The sequence below is a fragment of the Ornithodoros turicata genome, chromosome 1 (genome assembly GCF_037126465.1).
Source record: "Ornithodoros turicata isolate Travis chromosome 1, ASM3712646v1, whole genome shotgun sequence".
Lineage (NCBI taxonomy): Eukaryota > Metazoa > Arthropoda > Arachnida > Ixodida > Argasidae > Ornithodoros > Ornithodoros turicata.
In genome coordinates, this window is record NC_088201.1 from 63977326 (window position 1) to 63995332 (window position 18007).

Consider the following 18007-nt stretch of genomic DNA (forward strand, 5'->3'; position numbering starts at 1 on the left):
GTAGTACAATGTGGCTTAACCTGGTTCTCTACACAACCTGTTATTTTTGTCTCAATTCTGCTAAAAATGCTTATAAACCCAGCATATGTATAAGCTCCTAGCTGCTGTGGTACTATTGTAGTTTCCTATCTTGCTTTTAATTCACTCTAGTCGAGAGTATTTTTATGTAAAGCTGTCTTACTGTACACAGTCAGTACACCAATAAACGTTGAAGCTGAACCACATATCTGCATCATGATATTGCTCAAAGTATATACACCTAGCATAACATAAAAAACGTCCCAACAAGGTACCAGATCATGTCTCTGAAAGACATTCCAGTGACATGATATGGATGCTTGTTTTAACATCCATGGGATGTCCACTCAGACATCATCGGGAGGATTGTGGACGTCCACTGGTAGTCCAGATATCCTGGTAAGGATGTCTTGCAGTCATCCCAGGGACATTTATGGTTTACTGGGTAGGGGCAGAGCGATTGCAAAAGCAATCGGAGTATAACTCATGCAGAAGTACGAGCTTGTTCCATATCGCGAATCTCCTATTCCTGAAATACTGCACAAGAATGCACTGGATGACATCAAAGCAAAAGAGATAATTCAATATCTCCACTCTTTGCTGCATCCCAATGTGGTGACGGATAGGACTGCGACAGCTACAAGGAGAGAAGAGAGTGCACAGATGACAGAAGATGAGAGAAGTGACGCTGTCGCTGCTTTTATGAGCAGTGGTTATAAGGTCAAAGCCAAACAACTTTTGCATATACTGCAGCAAACCATTTCGTGGAATCCGAAAACCTATCAGATCATTAATGATGGACAACCAGAAGAGGATACCAATATAATTGACCTCGTTTATTATCTCGTATCCAGAGCTCGTAGTACTCAGAGACCTCCATATCTTGATCGCATGTTACCTCATCTGGAGAAATTGAATTTGCCGTCACCCATTGTACTCTCATCATGACTTCAAAAGGGTGTCACAGTATCGACTTCAAGCAGACGCTCACCAACTCCCGCTACTGAAACATCGCCACCGCTTACACGTGCCGCAAAACGTGCTCGACATCAACAATGGATTCTCTTTTAGCTGAAGACGAAAAGGGTTACTTTGAGGATGCAAAGATACTGTCTCACTTCCCCTCAAGACATCATAAAAAGGTATTGGCAATGCTTCAACTAATAACAACTGTACTGGCGTACGACGAGAGTGGAAGAGTTATCTGTCACTGCCAGAGGTGATTCCCCAATCCTCTATTGTGGAGTTGTTGCGGTACAAACTTCACAATAAGCAACCTGATTGGATGAGAGGTGACGTTTCGGCTACGATTAATGCATATCTGGCTCTCGACGCTCTTCGAGTGCACGGCAGGAAGCGAAAATGTTAATGACTGCCTACTTACGATCCACAATATGTTGCCAGTTTTGGTGGAAAACAGAGACTTGTGCAAGGCATTGGTGTAAAGAAGAGCAAAGTTGTCAAGTTTCTGGAGACGGGTGATCCTTACAGTCTGCACAAAGAGTTCAAGAAGCCTTCGATGTCCCATAAAATAGTAGCCCTTGGTGTGAAGGAAACCTTCCAAAGCGACGTGAAGGATGTACAGAAACTTAAACATCATAACAGTGGCTTTCACCATGTGCTATTCCGCATAGACGTTTTTTCTCGCCTTCTTGCAGTTGTACCCATTCGTAATAAAAGACCACCTGAGATAGTACGTGCTTTAAAGCTTGCCTTTAGACGAATCGGTACACCCAGTCTTCTGCATACGGATCGCGGGGGCGAGTTCGTCAACAGTTTAGTGCAAAAGTTTTTAAAGAAAAGGGGTATTTATTGGTACAGCTCGCATTCTCAGTGTAAAGCCGCTAACTATGAGATAATTCAAAGGACTATAATGTCTACTCTATATCGTATCTTTACATATCGGCCACAAACGATATGTAGACATCCTAGTAAAAGCATACAACAATCGAATACATAGATCTCTTTCTGCTAGACCCGTGAATGTAAACAAAGGAAATGAACACATTTTTGGAGCGAGACTCTATCCCACCCCAGCTGGACCACTAAAGAAACCATGCTACAATGTTGCAGATGTTGTACGAATTGCAAAATACAGACACCAGTTGGTAAAGTAGTACTTAAGTTCTGCAACAACAAAATTGTTCATTGTGCGTGCTATCAAACTGGGTTATCCCGATACCTACCTATTACGTGACCTGCACATTGAGCATATCATTGGTGGTTTCTGTGAGAGCGAATTTGTATGAGTGCGACAGATTCCAACCGTAGAAAAGATTATAAAAAGACGAGCCAAGAATGGCGAGCTGCAGTACTTGATTCACTCCGGTAAATTACTCCAGGAAATTATCTTTTTGATTGACTGACTCAATATGGACTGCTCCCAGACTTCGGATGTGCCTGAAGGATGCAGGACTATCGAATACCTCGATTTTCGACTGCAAGGTCTGCGTGGAAAGCCTCATGCAACGTGGAAAGAAATGATGGACTGCAATTTGACAGAGGGATCCGATCCAGTGATAGTGGAAGCCTTTAAGGTAGTCACAGACATGGTGCTATTTAAGACGATGCCAGATCCTTCTCTAAGTAGGGGTGTTTGGAAGACTGCAAAGAAAATCTATGCTGGAGTCCACAGTGGCTGTTCGCTGAGGTCGTCCCCAGGAGGTATGAAAGTAATCCAAGACTGGGCATGTACAATTGGCAGTCTGTTGCTTTACGTGAATGAAGTGGATGCTATACGAATTGCTGGAGTATGCTGTCCGCTCAAAACTTCATTTTGTGGCAGGCTACATTAGTATTATAACCATCGACCTTCTTAAAAATAGACTGCTGCCTAAAAAAATTCCATGTAGTAAAAGCGAAACAAAAATTCTCTTTAAAGCCCCGTTCTTGTCATTTCACTGTGTGACATGGATAGGTGCGGGTGGTTTGTCACTTCTCATGGGTTTCATATATGTCTCGCAATAGTACTGATATTACAGTTTAAAAAGTCACAATTTTCCACTGAACTTCAACAAGGCAACTGTACCCTGGAGGTAGAACTGGAGGAATACGTTTATGTGCACACGTGCCCCTCGGACTTGCTCTCCATTAGAATGTGGGATAAAGATGGTCGAGCGAAGCCCTATGGTGTTACTCTGACACGAAACGAGACGCGTCAGTTGGATGAATGTCTCCATCGAATCAATGTTAATGAAACATTTCATTACCAGCATGAGTGTTTGCAAGTGTGTTGTATATGTGATGAACGCATGTTGACACTCCGTCGATGTCCTGGCATCATGTATTCTCTGAGTCGAATGGTTGGCAGAGGGCCTTCCGGCTATGGAATCTCCCTGTCGAAAAAAGCCATCACTTCACTGTCCTTATATCTGAATAATAAAAGTGTTATGTCTTGAAAGAGGATGTCTCTAAAGCTTACGATGTTCGTAATCCCCCAGCTGACGCTGGAACAGATTTTCATTTTCCTCCTCAGGAATTTCTTCTTATGTAACCACGTGAGGATCGATTAGTATCGGCTTCAGAAAAAAAAAGGCGTGATTCGTGTGCGTTCCTCTGTCCAACGGTAAAGAAGTGCTAACTCAGTGCTAACTACGTACTGCTCCCAGTGTAGACAAATGCCACTGCTGACGGAAGACAATGTGACAGCAAAAAGTTGGGGAGACCTGGGAGAGTTGTCACACGGGTCAGTTGTCACACTTTACTTAAATAATAATAATAAGTTTATTCACATTACTGTGAAAAGGGGTAAGCAAAAAGCCGCGGAGGCGGCTTGACGAGGCTCGCCCCTTCAGCACAACAGTGCAACAGGGAAAATATAGTGCAACTCGCACTAGGAAAAAAAAAGGCCATCACAATCATAAGTATAGAGGACTCAATTCACATAACTGACATCCTATCATACACAACATACTCCCAATGCACTCCGAAAAGTAGGCCAAAATTGCACAGTCACATCAGTGACACCATATCATATAAATGTATAACATAATAATACTCCCTATGCACACAGAAAGTAATCTAAGATATCTTTCTTACTGCTAGAGACTACGTCGATATTAGCACTTTCCGCATCATTCAAAAGTCGAGGAACAGTAAACTTATTTATTTAAACAGTTATTTACCATAGTTGGTTCGGAGCCTGGGAATATTCCATCTAGGCCTATAGGTCGAAATGGGCAAGATTGTGCTCTGCGTGTCATGTGAAATAGTTCCAAGAAACGAATTATTTGTGTTTTTAACAGATATAGGATACAGCGTAGATGACCTATAATCATGAAAAGGTAACGAAGCTCAGCAGGTAAGCCATTTTCCCAATGTTTTTTTGTGGAATAGCATGCTGACCTTGGTCTTGCAGACCTTTCCCTCTAATAAAAGTATATTCTCCCCCCCCCCATTTTCCCGCTGTTTGTTAGAGGCACGAGCTGCCAGTAATTGAAACTTTCATTGTCATGGAAAGTATGGCAAGGTGCACACAACTCAAAACTTGTTTCAGTGATGAATAAGTGAACTTCTCCGTTCTTGTATTTTCAAATTTTGCACGACGCATACTAAAGAGAGCTCTCTAAAGAATGCACGTGTTTGTAATGTTTATTCGCCGTTTGGAAATCTTTTCGCGAAATTTCAGCAGAATACGTTCCACAGTTAATTCCACTGGTGAGCTAAAGTCACTTTGGGTGTCCGTTAATTGGCCCATTCCTGGGGGGGGGGTAGGTTGTCACATGTTTTAATTGGTAGAGCGACTAAGAAACTGTATTAGAGATCGTGTAATAATTTATTCCCCCTTTTTATTTACAATGCCGGTCTACAGCTAATAATGGCTAGCTTGCACTGCACCCATAAATCCTGTACCGCTAGGACAGACGTGCTCATTGTGCAAATATAAGGCTTAAGATAATAGGCTCTTTTCTGCCCATTTAGTTTGTTTTCCACATGCACTTGCAATGGGTATTCCACTCGGTACACGCCACAATAGAGATTTCGAGGAAATGCAGCTGAGATAACCTGTCCCAGCCCGTGCGACAGACTGCCCCGCTATTGGGGCGCACTGTCATAACTGACGGCCTCCGCGCAAATACTGTTTTATATACTATTTTTGAAGCCAGCTTTAGTTTAATATGTGCGTTGTGCGGCCAAAAGATCGCACTAACATGCAGTTTTTGTTTCATCAGCCTGTCGAACGACTTTCGTCACCGCAAAATCAGAAGTTAGAACTGTGACAACTCTCTCCGGTCTCCCCTGCATCCGGAAGCTCAGCGCGACCATCGAACCACTCGACCAGATGGACTCACTCGAGTTGTTGCATGCGATGAGGCACATTTCTTGCGGCTCCCAATGGGGCCCGGAAAGGTAGCAAGGCTTCATTTTGTACATTTCACACAGCGACACCTCGCAGACTCCCATGTGACAAAGCTGAGTGCCAAAGTTACAGAGAGTCCCGTCGGCCTTCGTCGTACTTGGCGGACATTTGGCTGTTCTTCCGCTGAAGTTGCTTGCTGAGGATTATCATGCATATGGCAAGTAATCTAAGAAAGACTTCCATGTGTTTCGGTTTCTTAAGCTTCACATATGAAGTTACCATATGTGGTGTGCGACTTTGGATTGAAGGAGTTTCAAAGAGAGCAACTGTAGTATTCAATACAAAACATAAGGCTCATTGTGACTGGGGCTTAAAGGAGGTAAGAACTCCTATCTGCAGGTATTTAGTTATATGTGTAATAGGTGTAATATTGTTCTTCTGCGCTTCGCATTTCTCTTTACAATTTATTGTTCAATACTTCCCCTTCATAACGTGTGCAGCGTTAATACAAAAACACACTCTTTTTCCGATACGGGCGAATAGACGTACCGCCATCGAGATACCTCTATCCATTGTTACGTCATTTGAAGAATTGTAGCATCCAATCAGACGCCAACGCAGAGGTACACATAATGTTCTGCTCTACACTCTTAAAAATGAACTTCACCACATAGCACGCTCCTCGCCAACCATAATCACGAATGACAACGTTCTCGTCCCTGAGTTGTTGAAAACGGGAGGCGGAGCCTATTTTCTAGCCATAATGACGTACATAATGACACATAATAGCTCCGCCTCCCGTTGTCAACAAGTCAGAAGCGAGAACATTGTCATTGGGGATGATGGTATTGGACGACAGCGTGCTATATGTGGTGAAGGTACCGACGTATCAGATTCATCTACACAAAAGGTGTCCCAGCCAACAACACTCTTAGAAATGAACTTCACCGCATAGCACACTCTTAGCCCACCATCATCTCGAATGATATCGTTACCTGCCCTGATTTGTTAAAAATGGGAGGCGTACGCCATTTTTATAACAATTATGAACGGCATAAGTGTCACAAAACAGGCGTACGCCTCCAGTTTTCAACAAATCAGGGCCGATAATGATATATCGTTCGAGACGATGGTTGGCTAGAAGCGTGCTATGCAGTGAAGTTCATTTTTAAGAGTGAAGTTAAAATCACCGTTTGGAGGCGGTAGTGATTGCTCGCCGACTGGCAATCACAGTTGACGGGCTAGCTTGGTACAGTTCATAGCCCCTTTAAGGATACTCGCAATATGCTTCCCAATTGCAGTCGTCTTCATTGCGGCAAATATGCGTTGAAGCGTGGAACTTGCAGTCAACAGTGCAGCATGGGCTGTTGGAAGGGCTGGAAAATGTGCGTGGAGCCCGCAGCTTTAAATGGCACGACTAAACATCGGCATCATGGTTTTCTCTGGCAATGCACAGGAGTGTACCCACTGAACTCTTTAAAGGATCAGACCAGGCAACGCAACACACTGAAACTTGGAGAACATAGGTGTGCCTGGCAGATGGTCTTACCAGCTGAATCCACTAAATGGGTTAACATGAAAACAGCCTTCGTCGACTCAGTCAGCCCTACGTATATATACTTTCGGTCATTGCGCTTCCTGGGAAGGACAGATATCACAACAAACAGCGTTTACCCCACAATATATCATGCACGGTTGTTCAGCACTTTGAATTATTGTGAATTGTCGCATGGAGTCACCAGCAAAGCTCAGGCAGATTGAGAGAGTCACTGAAGCTCCACTTATAATTGGAACCAGAAAATTTCGTTAGTGCGTGTACGGCGATAATGCTTAGTAACTGTTTAATATTCCAACAGTCGGTCAACTTGAATCCTCCGGTGACATCAGAGCCGCAACTCGAGTGGTTGGGGCTCCACGGCTGTACTGTATATTGCAACAGCAGCCAGTGTACCACGTATCACAATTGGTGTTATGTGTGGAGAAGTTGACCGGAATTGACACATCAGAGCATGTACGATTGAACTCGATACCTATATAAATGCTCTCACCTGCACTTGGCTTTGGACCTGAACGTGCATCCACGAGAATTGTTCTGTTTGCTCTCCCTCGGAAAGCAACACCTGTCTTTGCACTCCGTTTCGTCATAGCCGCAATCGCAGTCCTCGCCTTCTTCTTGAACATTGTTCCCGCATATGGGACCTTGGGATTCTCAGAAGCCGAAACACACATGTAAGTCTTGTGAACCGCAATTGGTCAGTACTTACTTCTTTGACAAAGCTGGCTACAATAATTTGTACATGTTGCAAGTTATCCCCGAGCTGTGAAAATCGTGAAAATAGACCTGTGCGCAGTGATTTATCCAGACCCCCCTACACCTCTAACACCCCCAAAATTTAGAGAAGATCCCCCTAAACTTTTTGTGTGGTTGCGCATGGACGAAATTCTGGACGAAACTGTCACGAAGTGACGGACGAAATTCTGGGTAAACCACTGCCTGTCAGGCGGGGATCTAGGGGGGGGGGGTCCGGGGGTCCGGACACCCCCCTCAATTCGAGACTTACACATAGGTTTCAATGGACCAATCCCAGCATGCACCTGGCACTTGTCCATAGCGGAACCCCCCTCGGAAAAATCCTAGATCCGCCCCTGCTGCCTGTGCGCAATAAGAAGCGGTTTCTTCGGCACCGGAGACGCGAGACCCAGAGACCGCATGGTTCAGAAAGCGACTGGTGTACGAAACGGCTACGAAGTCATGGAAGTTTTTTTCGTCGGCGAGTTGCGCCGGAAAACTACTAGACACGGAATGATTGCTGTCTGACGCCCTGTACGTCGTCTTCCCAGTACGGACTGCCACAGCAAATCTGGACAATGATCGAGGCCAGGGATATTCCCAGGATCTTAATCTCGGGGGAGGGGGGATCGTAGCACGGGCGTACTGAGGGGGCAAAGACGGGCTGTGGGACTCAGGTAGCTCCAGTGTCAATTGTGCACTGTTTCATCAGGTCGTCATGATTATTGTCAGATGTCATAATATGAATCTCTGAACAACCCGCACAGTCTGCAGCCGTCAACTCCAAGAAAAGAGGTGTGTGTAGGGGTTTGCTGCTTTCCCCTCCAGGAAGCACTTTGCCCCTCCTTGGAAAAAATCCTGGAAGTGCCCGTGCCCTGTGGGGGGTGGGGGTGACGCCAATATCTGCTGCTTTTGTGGTGTTTTTGGCCTTTCTGGCCGGTATTATGGGAGTGTTGCACGATTTTGGGGATGTTAGGGGGATGTGGAGGTGCTGGGAAAATCTGCTACCCGGTTCGACATACTGACATTACGTTACAAGTATGACCCCGGAGGGTGAGGGAGAAAGGAAGGCACTGCACCTACACCAGTGCGTAATCCCGTTCACGAATGGGGGACAAATGTCCGCAGTGTTTAATATAGGTCACACATTCTTGGCATGTGTGGGTGAGTAGTATAGAACCATTATGCACAACGGCCACTTTTTCTAATCCAGTAGAAGCCAATTCTTATCCAACGCGAGTCAATTGATTAGTCGAGCGTAGTTCTGCCCCTTCGTGCTGATTGGTCCATCCTAAGCCTACTCAGACAACACGAAACTTTGTAGGGACATCCCAAACAGGTCCCAACATCCGCAGTCCCACAGGCGATGTATCTAGTACATTGGTAGGATGTGCGTTTGAAACGCAGCATTCCTCAGATGAAAAATTTTTCAACTGGGACCAGTTCAAACTGTGTTATTGAACTGGGACCAGTTGAAAACCAGTTTGCAGCTGGTCCCAGCTTGAACTGGTCCCAGTTCAATAACACAGTTTGAGCTGGTCCCAGTTTGAACTGGGACCAGTTCAAAACGAGTTGGCAGCTGGTCCCAGTTCAAAATACCAGCTTGCAACTGGTCGCAGCCGAAGTAGCAACGTTTCTTCTCAAACCGGAACTGAGCCACTCGGGAGCTCATTTGGATCTCCATGATGAAACCCACAGATGCATGATACTGAAATAAACATGAATTATTTTATTGTGCACTTCTGAAACAGACATTTTGTATTTCACAATGCAGTTTCTCACTGACTTTACAGAAACGGTTGAGGAAAACAGGAAGCATTCCGGGCAGCCGTAAAGTCATGGTTTTCTACGTATAGAGCTGCCAGAAGACTATCATTACTAATTCATTTAGTTCACTATACATACATATGTCGCAGACATTCACCTTTCCTGTGTATCCCCCGTTACAGGAGGCGCTTGTGGAGTCCGACATACTGCTTCGCAGTCGTCCTGTGAAGCACAATATTATCACCAAAACATTAATTGAAAGGCACAACTACTCCACAACAGACTCACATGCTTTTCCGATCCACGCCACGAGTACTCTGGTGAGCTATGCGGGTTCTAGAGCAACCCGTGTTTTCCGTGTGAAGGATCTGAAACATGAGAATGACATGCAGGAACGCGCAGACTAACGGCACATGATGAATAAAAGAACGAGAAACCAAGAGACACTTTTCACAGCGTGTGGTGTGCAAAAAGTTGCTTTGTTAACGTTAACATCGCATTTGCATAAACCGGGTCTTGGTCGTGAAAGAAACGCGTCCATATGTTCTCGTGCAACACACTGGGGAGACAAACTTTACGTGCAGCAGGACGGTACCATTATTTATATTTCTGCTTTGTTCGCAGGAAGCAAAAAACACTTGAGCATAGTACTCACGATGAAGCAGTCTTCGCAGCTGCAACAGAGCCGCAATCGCATGACACCTGTCTGGTCGTACTGAAGCCGATGACGCTCACTGTAATTTATATTGTCGCATGTCACGCTAATAACATTAAGAGCAAAAGTGTCACTTGGGGCATGCTGAGACGAACGCGAAAAGTCAAAACACGGCAGACAAGCGCGAACGCTGCATCTGGAAGTAGCAAGCGACCGTTACACCTTGTTCAAACGCGTCATTCATCAGGAGAGCAGCAACGCGCAAAATATGCAAACATAATAATTCCAAATTAGCTTTTGTTAACATTAGCGCACCTTCAAAAAAATAGAGATATCATTTTTTTACTATAAAGTTGCTTTCCGATCGTCCCCCCAACCTTTCTTTCATAATCTTCATATACGTTATTACAAACCTATCCTGGAACCCAAACCGAAACTTCTCCCAAACATGTCAGCTGGTCGAGCTTGAACTGGCACCACTTTACTTTCCAGTTGCCACCCCCACCTTGAACTGGTACCAGGTCATGTCCAGTTGCCACCAGCCCAGTTTGAACTGGCACCACTTCACTTTCCAGTTGCCACCCCCACCTTGAACTGGTACCAGGTCATGTCCAGTTGCCTCCAGCCCAGTTTGAACTGGTACCAGTTCATGTCCAGTTGCCACCAGCCCAGTTTGAACTGGTACCAGCTCATGTCCACTTGCCACCGGCCCAGTTTGAACTGGTACCAGTTCATGTCCAGTTGCCACCAGCCCAGCTTGAACTGGTACCACTTCACTTTCCAGTTGCCACCAGCCCAGCTTGAACTGGTACCACTTTAGTTTCCAGTTGCCGCCAGTTTGATCCCACTTGGTTCCAGTTCATGACCAGTTGGAGGCAACTGGGAACAAACTGGTACCAGTTGACTTCCCAGTTCATGTTTTCGCCTGGGTTGAAATCCGCGAAATCGCCCTGTGGATGCCAAATTGGGACATTCGTCGATGAGCAGTACGGAAAGCGGCGGGAAGGAGGCCGCTCGGGCGTCCATTGTGATTCGTGTCTGCGAGTCTGCTACGGAACTGTCGTTAGCAATGGCAAGCAAAAGTAAGTATATTTAAACTTTCCGTACTCTTGAACAGCATTGTTATGTGACTACTATTGCGGGTGCAGGCCCATCATGACCACGTCAGGCAGACGCAGCTGAAACACAAAGCACGTCTCCCGGCCGCTTTACTCTTTGCAGATGAGGTGACGTGTTCGGATTATGTGTGGGCTGCATAGTCTTGAGAGGTATTTCACTATGAAGAAATGTAGACAAATATTTCACCATCACTTACGGAAAGCGGTGCAAGGAAACTTATCAGCAATTAATGTGCCCTCACTTGCTGCTTTTACTTCCTCCAAAACGTGCCCTTCGAAGATGAAATGCGTTCTGTGTCCGTTGAGAACACGGCTGTGCCAGCTAACATTTTCGCGGTTTCTAGTCTATTACCCTTTCACAACGTTGACACCGTGTTGAGTGAAACATCTATGGAATCGAGTTGTCAGAACCAAGAATACGAGGGAGACGCTTCCCCATCCAGTGTTCCTCCGCATGCTAACTTTGAAGAGCGGCCGAGGTTGTGAGCGCTTGCATCGTCTGTGTCACATGTAGATCTGACAAAAGTGTTGAAATTGCTGAAGACGCAGCCGTCATTTACCGATCTCCCAGCTTGATAGCAACGTCCTGCTACGAACCACCACGTTTTGCATCCGGGGTGGAAGGCATGGAAGATGGCAAAAAATTTCCATTTCGGTTTGGCAAGAGGTGCGCACTGGAAGGATTAAGTCGAAATTGCGATAATTATGAACGTCAATGGACATCCGCTGACAAAAGATCAGTTTTGGCCTATACTCTGCCACATCATGTTTGAGAGCAAGTTTCACGTTCTTGTGATACATCTCCCACTTTTGGCACCGTTGCATATTCACCTGTACATTTAACTCCCTTTGTATGGTTGTCTTGCAGTGAGCCGTATTCGCTCCATCTCCACTTCTGCTCTTCCTGCTGCCCAGACCAGAAGCACAGTTGAACTGCCCCACATCCTGTACCAGGAACATTCCAGTTTGTGCTCTTTTGTTAGTTTGGACTCTTTTGTTTGTTGTTTCGTTTGGACAATTTCCTTCCATACTCACTGAATTTTTCGTTTGAATTTTTTATATAATCTACGGGCCTGTGGTATGTCTTGCATTTATACCATTGTCGCATATTCACCTGTACATTTAATTTCCTCTGTATGAATAGTGAGTTTTAGTGGATCGTACGTTACCGCATTACGCAAGAGGTAGCGTTGCTGGTTCTGTGCACGCGCAAAACATAGAGAAAGCTTCGCGCATTGCGCAGAACCACCACACTATTTCTTATATACGCAAAGGCGATAGCATACGGTGCATTAAAACTCTCTATTGAATTGCAGTCAGCCGTATTCGCCATACATCTACCTCTGCCTCAGCTTCCGCTCTTTCCTCAGCTATCCAAGCCAGAAATGCGCCTCTACGAGGTAACATAATAAAATTTCAGGTAAAATTTTCAGTACCTGTCGTTACTTGCAACATCCTATTTGAACTTTTGCACTGCCTTTTCTTGTTGCAAGTTGCATTATCAAAGTCCGACGCTGCGGTGTAATGCAGAAAGGATTTCGTGAATGTAGCAGTTGCATATTATAATGCCTATACTTGCTTATAATGAACTTAAACTTCTGCTACCTCACCATTTGACCCTTTTCGGGTTGGGAACCCTTTAGTGTTTTTACAGAGGGCAATTTTACCAATCTATTTGGAGCTTTAAATTTCTTTAGAAGCGGCAGCTGCTATCCCCTCATTTGGACTCTTTAGTGTTTACAGGGAACAGTTATAACCCCATACAAGTGTTTGTATTTGTTGGAACTGTGATATTTTATTAGCTTCATAGTATTAATGGTCAATGTGCTGGCAGACACACATGTACAGATGTGTGTCTGCCATGATGACAGATGTAACTCAAAGGAACAATAAAATGTTGTCATGTTTACTCAAGGTGTGTGCACGTTGGTTGCAGTGCTTATAATACATTATATAGCTTAAAAAGTGGAAAGGACAGCACTAAAACGGGGACGGCACGAGGGGGAGGGGCTTCTCAGCGATATCTCATTCATGTCTGATGCACATCCCTCGAGGACATCCACAGAATCTCCCTGAAACATTTCTCGGTGTCTCATTTTTTCATTTTGGGGACAAGTTTAGGCTGTGTTTGGAACATGCATGGGATGTCCGCAACATCCCCAATGTGACATCCCAGTAACATTTATCGGACCATTTCGTGTTGTCTGGGTACTGATCGTAGATTGCATGGTCGTAGCTCCGCCCCTTTCGCTAGCTCCGTCCCTCCACGCTGGTTGGCCAATTTGAAGCTTACTGATCGCTGATTGGCTAGCTTGGCTCTGCCCCGTCATACAGATTGGTAAATTTTAAGCCAACTGAACGCTGATTGGCTTCACCCTCTCCACATAGCTCAACCCCTGGTCGCGTGCATTTAGCAGACTGCCACAAATTGCTTACCTGTCCATTGGTTCAGAGGTGGCCATTTCCGGTAAGTCATCTTGTTGGGTTTTCCAAGCCCAACCTAACATAAACAAGGCCCCACGAGTCGCCGCCACACCGCAACAGCTTCAGACAGAGAAACACACACGCACGAGAAATTGATTTCAACCTTTACTCAGTACAGCTTTGATAACTTTCCCAGGACAGCCAGTCACATTCAGCCCAGCTGCCAATTAGTCCAGCTAGGACAGCCAATCATGGGTCACTTCTAGTTAGTAGTTTGCTAATGCCCTCCTAAGGAGTGCCATTCAGCATATGCTTTGCAATTGATTTAATCTCGGAAAAAGTAATATCTATATTTTTAAAAAAATATGTTCGCATTTAGCTGGGACACCCTGTATATACTATATGTATATATAGAGTGAAAGGATGGGTAAATTGGCTACAGACCTATGTTTGGGCACACATTGGTCCCCCAAACCTTTCGCCAAGGAACCAATGCAACACTGGTCCCATACTCTTTGGCCAAACTTGGAAAGTGTTTGGCCAGTATGGCTAGCCAACTTTTTACCAATGTTGGGCCATATTTAGCATGTTGCTTGGGATCTGCGCTGTTGCGGAGCGGCAGTGGTTGGTGGGGCCTTGTCTATGTTATCCTGAGCTTTGAAATGACTGTAAGTGATCACCTCTAGACCACTGGACAGGTAAGGAATTTGTGCCAGCCTGGTAAATGCACTTCACGTGCCATTGTGGCTAAGCAATTTGGGGCTAGCCATGGCAGAGCCAATCAAGTAGGCTAAAAGCAGGGGCGGAGCTATGTGAAGTGGTGCAGCCAATCAGCATTCAGTAGGCTTAAAATGGACCAATCGGCATGAAGAGGTGGAGCCAAGCTAGCCAATCAGAGATCAGTAGAGCTGGGCTTTTTGGGATATGTCCCGATTTTTTAAAAAAAATGTCCCGATAATAGTGTCAGCCATGGGAATATACAGGGTGTTTGCTCTAAGGTGTCCAGAAATTATATTTAAAGCGAGCGATAAAAGAAAAGCAAGTGGTACTTTTCTGCTACTTGAATAAGAAACAGGTACTGCTTCACTAGTAGCACCTGTTTCTTAGTCAAGTAGCTGAAAAGTAGCGCTCGGTCCTCTTTTATCGCTTGCTTTAAATAAAATTTCTGGAGACGTTAGGGCAAACACCATGTATATACGAAGCGGTTTTCATATGGTTTTCATCAACTTTGTTGTCTCGAATTGTCCCAAATTTATGCTGAGCGACTCTGACGATTACAGGCTGCCCCGGTTGTCCAGCCTGTTTCTTAAGTGTCCCATTATTTAGCAGACACGCCTGTAGACTATGTGTCTTTTACCAGTTGATAGTATTTTGCATGACTGGGAGCGAGAATTGCATTTTTTCGACATATCTCCTACAGTATCTGAATTTCGGGCACATGTGCTGGCAAATGCTTTACTGAAAGCTCCAGCATCAGTGCCACAACTATGTCGCCAGTGCATTGAGTACGTCTCTTATTTTACTATACGCTCTTGCCAGTGAGTCAGACATTGTGGAAAAGTACTGATTTATTCTGAGCATGATTGCAAAACTGGAAACAGCAGGGCTTGATGTTGAGAAGAAATTTGAAATCTTGGACTTTGCGGCAAATAAGTTGGATGGTCCAGTGAAAGACAAGCTTCATAAGTTGTTTGACAAAAAACCTGACATAGATAATGGTTAGTATATTTTTATGGCGCAGCAGCGACGAAGGCTATAATGCGCGAAAATGTTGTTGAAAGTGTCATTAGTTATAAATTGAGTGATAAGGTTAAAACCACACTCTTAGAAATGAACTTCACCGCACAGCACGCTCCTAGCCAACCATAATCTCGAATGATGTCGTTCTCTGCCCTGATATGTTCAAAATGGGAGGCGTAAGCCTTTTTTGTGACAATTATGAACAGCATTAGTGTCACAAGAAAGGCGTACGCTTCCCGTTTTGAACAAATCAGGGCAGATAAGGATAACATTCGGGATGATGGTTGGCTAGGAGTGGGCTATGCAGTGAAGTTCATTTTTAAGAGTGCAGTACATGATACAAAGTAAACCAAGTATTCTGTTTTCAAAAAATGGGTTGCTTAAAATTACACGGTCTTTAAAAAACTGGTGCCTCTAATAACATTGTAGACTCTACTGGAGGGTAAAAGAGCTTCATCGCCCAGCACTAGGGCTGGGTGCAGCGGTAGGTGATTTCTATAAAGCTCCCGGAAGTGACGAAGAAGCGGTTCATACTACGGGTAGGAAGTAAGGATGTGTAGTACGGAAAGGAGTTCCCCACAGTGCATGCACTCGGGTGGCTGCTCTCTGCAAAGAAGGAAACTATGGGTGAGGTGAGTATGGCCAAGTCTTAGCCGTGTACGTGTAACTTTGTGTGCTCTCTTCTCTAAGCTCTGTATGGGGTGTCCTATGCTATTTTTAACCAGGTGAAGTTTATTCTGTGTCTGTGTATCCCAGTATTCCGGCCATTTTTCAAATAGCTTCAAGCTTCAAAAAGGCTTCAAGTCCTGAAAAGGCAGGGCAAATGGTGTCATATCAGCCGAAAGTGCAGCTGCAGGAGCTTTGTCGGCAAGCTCGTCACCTGCTGTTTCTCTGTGGCTGCGCGCTCAGCAGATGATGAGAGAGAGACCTTTGTTTGCTATTCTGCTGGTCAGGTACTGTGCTCGCTGCATGAAGTGGTTCTTCTGTGGTTGAATATTGCATATGAATTGTAAGGAGCCAAGATAATCCGTGTATATGACTGATGATTTGATGGTGCTTTCTGAAATGAAGTGCAGTGCTAAAATGATGGCATAAACCTCTGACGTGAAGATGGACGTGGTGCTCTTTAAGCGCTGCAACCTTGTACATGAACCGGATACCATGGCGCAAGAAACACCTGTACTTGTATTGAACCCATCTGTATAAATTTCAGTGTGGTTCCAAAAACTACTCTTCTGTTGCTGAAACTCCTGCTGTAGCACTGGGGAAGGGGGTCACAGGTTTCTTGTACTTTGTAAAGGTAAGTTATATTTTAGGGATGGTTGCCATTGAGGTACTCTTGGACAGCGTTCGGCGATCACGTAACTGTAAGCAGTAAAGCCATAGAGTAGAATCTCATCTGAAATTCGCATGCTAAAAGGTGGGGTACGTGTTGGTTTGTTTAGAAAGAGCTGTTTAAAACGTGTGGTCATAATGTAGGATAAAAAAGTGTGTTTAGGGTAACCTCTTGTCCTCAGTGCATACGGAGTCCCAAGATAGAAACAACATTTTGCTAAGGACCACTCGTTTGCTTCCACATCGAGACTTTCAACAGCTAGGTGTTGTACGGAAAGCTCCCAGTACAAGTCACAGTCCCTGGTGATGGACAGGATTCAAAGCCTTCAGCACAGATTGACGTTACTGACGAACGTAACTTCGTCGGTGGGACAATGCCAGTGCAACCCAAGGACCTTCACAGTCTCCTGACTGTTCACTGTATTGTAGCAATGCCGTCTTTGCAGAATTGACGGCTGAGGGTCAGCGAGTTGGAGCACTACTTGCGGAGGTCCAGGCCGGCTTCTTGCAACATCGTGACTGCCTCACGATAAATCTGAAATGCATCTTCTTCTGATGTGGCTCCTATGATGAGGTCGTCTATGTAGAAGGTGTGTCGAAGATGCTCTGTAGCCGCTGGATACTTATGTTGTACACTATCAAAGTGGTGACGGAGTGTAGCGGCTAGAGAAACGGACTAGATGCGGCTCCAAAGGGGACACGCGTCATTCTCCACTCCTGGATCTGGGGGCATGGGTTTTCTGGAAATGGAAGGTCTTCTCGCCACAGAAAACGTAGGGCGTTGCAGTCTTTGGGGCGAATTAAGATCTGTAGGTACGCCTTACGGATATCCGCGATGAGAATATTAGGTTAACAACGGAAGGCCACCAACTGAAGCAATATGTCTGCATTGATGTTGGGCCCCTTATGCTGTACTTGGTTTAATCCCAGACAGAACACTAACTCCTCCGGACGTTCGAAATAGATCCCAACGTCCATGTCCTGAAATGTATATGAAATGGACATCTCTGGGAGCTACATGAATGGACGTCCCTAACCGTACATCCGCAGGATGTACTGTAACAGCCGTTTGAAGAATTGTCCGAATCGGGTCCCTGACGGGATGTTGCAGGGAGCATTATCAGAGGTGACAGAGAAACATGGCAAGGTGTGTCACAGCGTGAGTTCGACTTTTGCTGAACCAACTGAATGCCTCGAATCAAAAGCAGTAAGAAACACAGACGCTATCGTTATAGTGAGTTAATGCAGTTGTTCAGTCCAGTGTTATCAGTACACGTATCACCACCTCACCCTTTAGTTTGACTCACAGGCAAAGAGGACTCTCAAACTTTGGACTTTGGACTTTTTTTCGCTTTGGAAAG

The 18007-nt window shown here is 45.1% G+C and overlaps 1 protein-coding gene across 2 annotated transcripts in view; it reads right to left on the bottom strand.

Moving 5' to 3' along the window:
• Window positions 1-18007, bottom strand: part of LOC135378318 (disintegrin and metalloproteinase domain-containing protein 10-like) — a 128299-nt gene that overhangs the window by 32151 nt on the left and 78141 nt on the right. For both annotated transcript variants that reach the window (XM_064611321.1, XM_064611320.1), the window contains 3 exons: window positions 7366-7525; window positions 6595-6693; window positions 5310-5500 (listed from right to left, as the gene is read on the bottom strand). In XM_064611321.1, the coding sequence (XP_064467391.1) occupies window positions 5310-5500; window positions 6595-6693; window positions 7366-7525 (450 nt within the window). The remainder of the gene's footprint in view (window positions 1-5309; window positions 5501-6594; window positions 6694-7365; window positions 7526-18007) is intronic.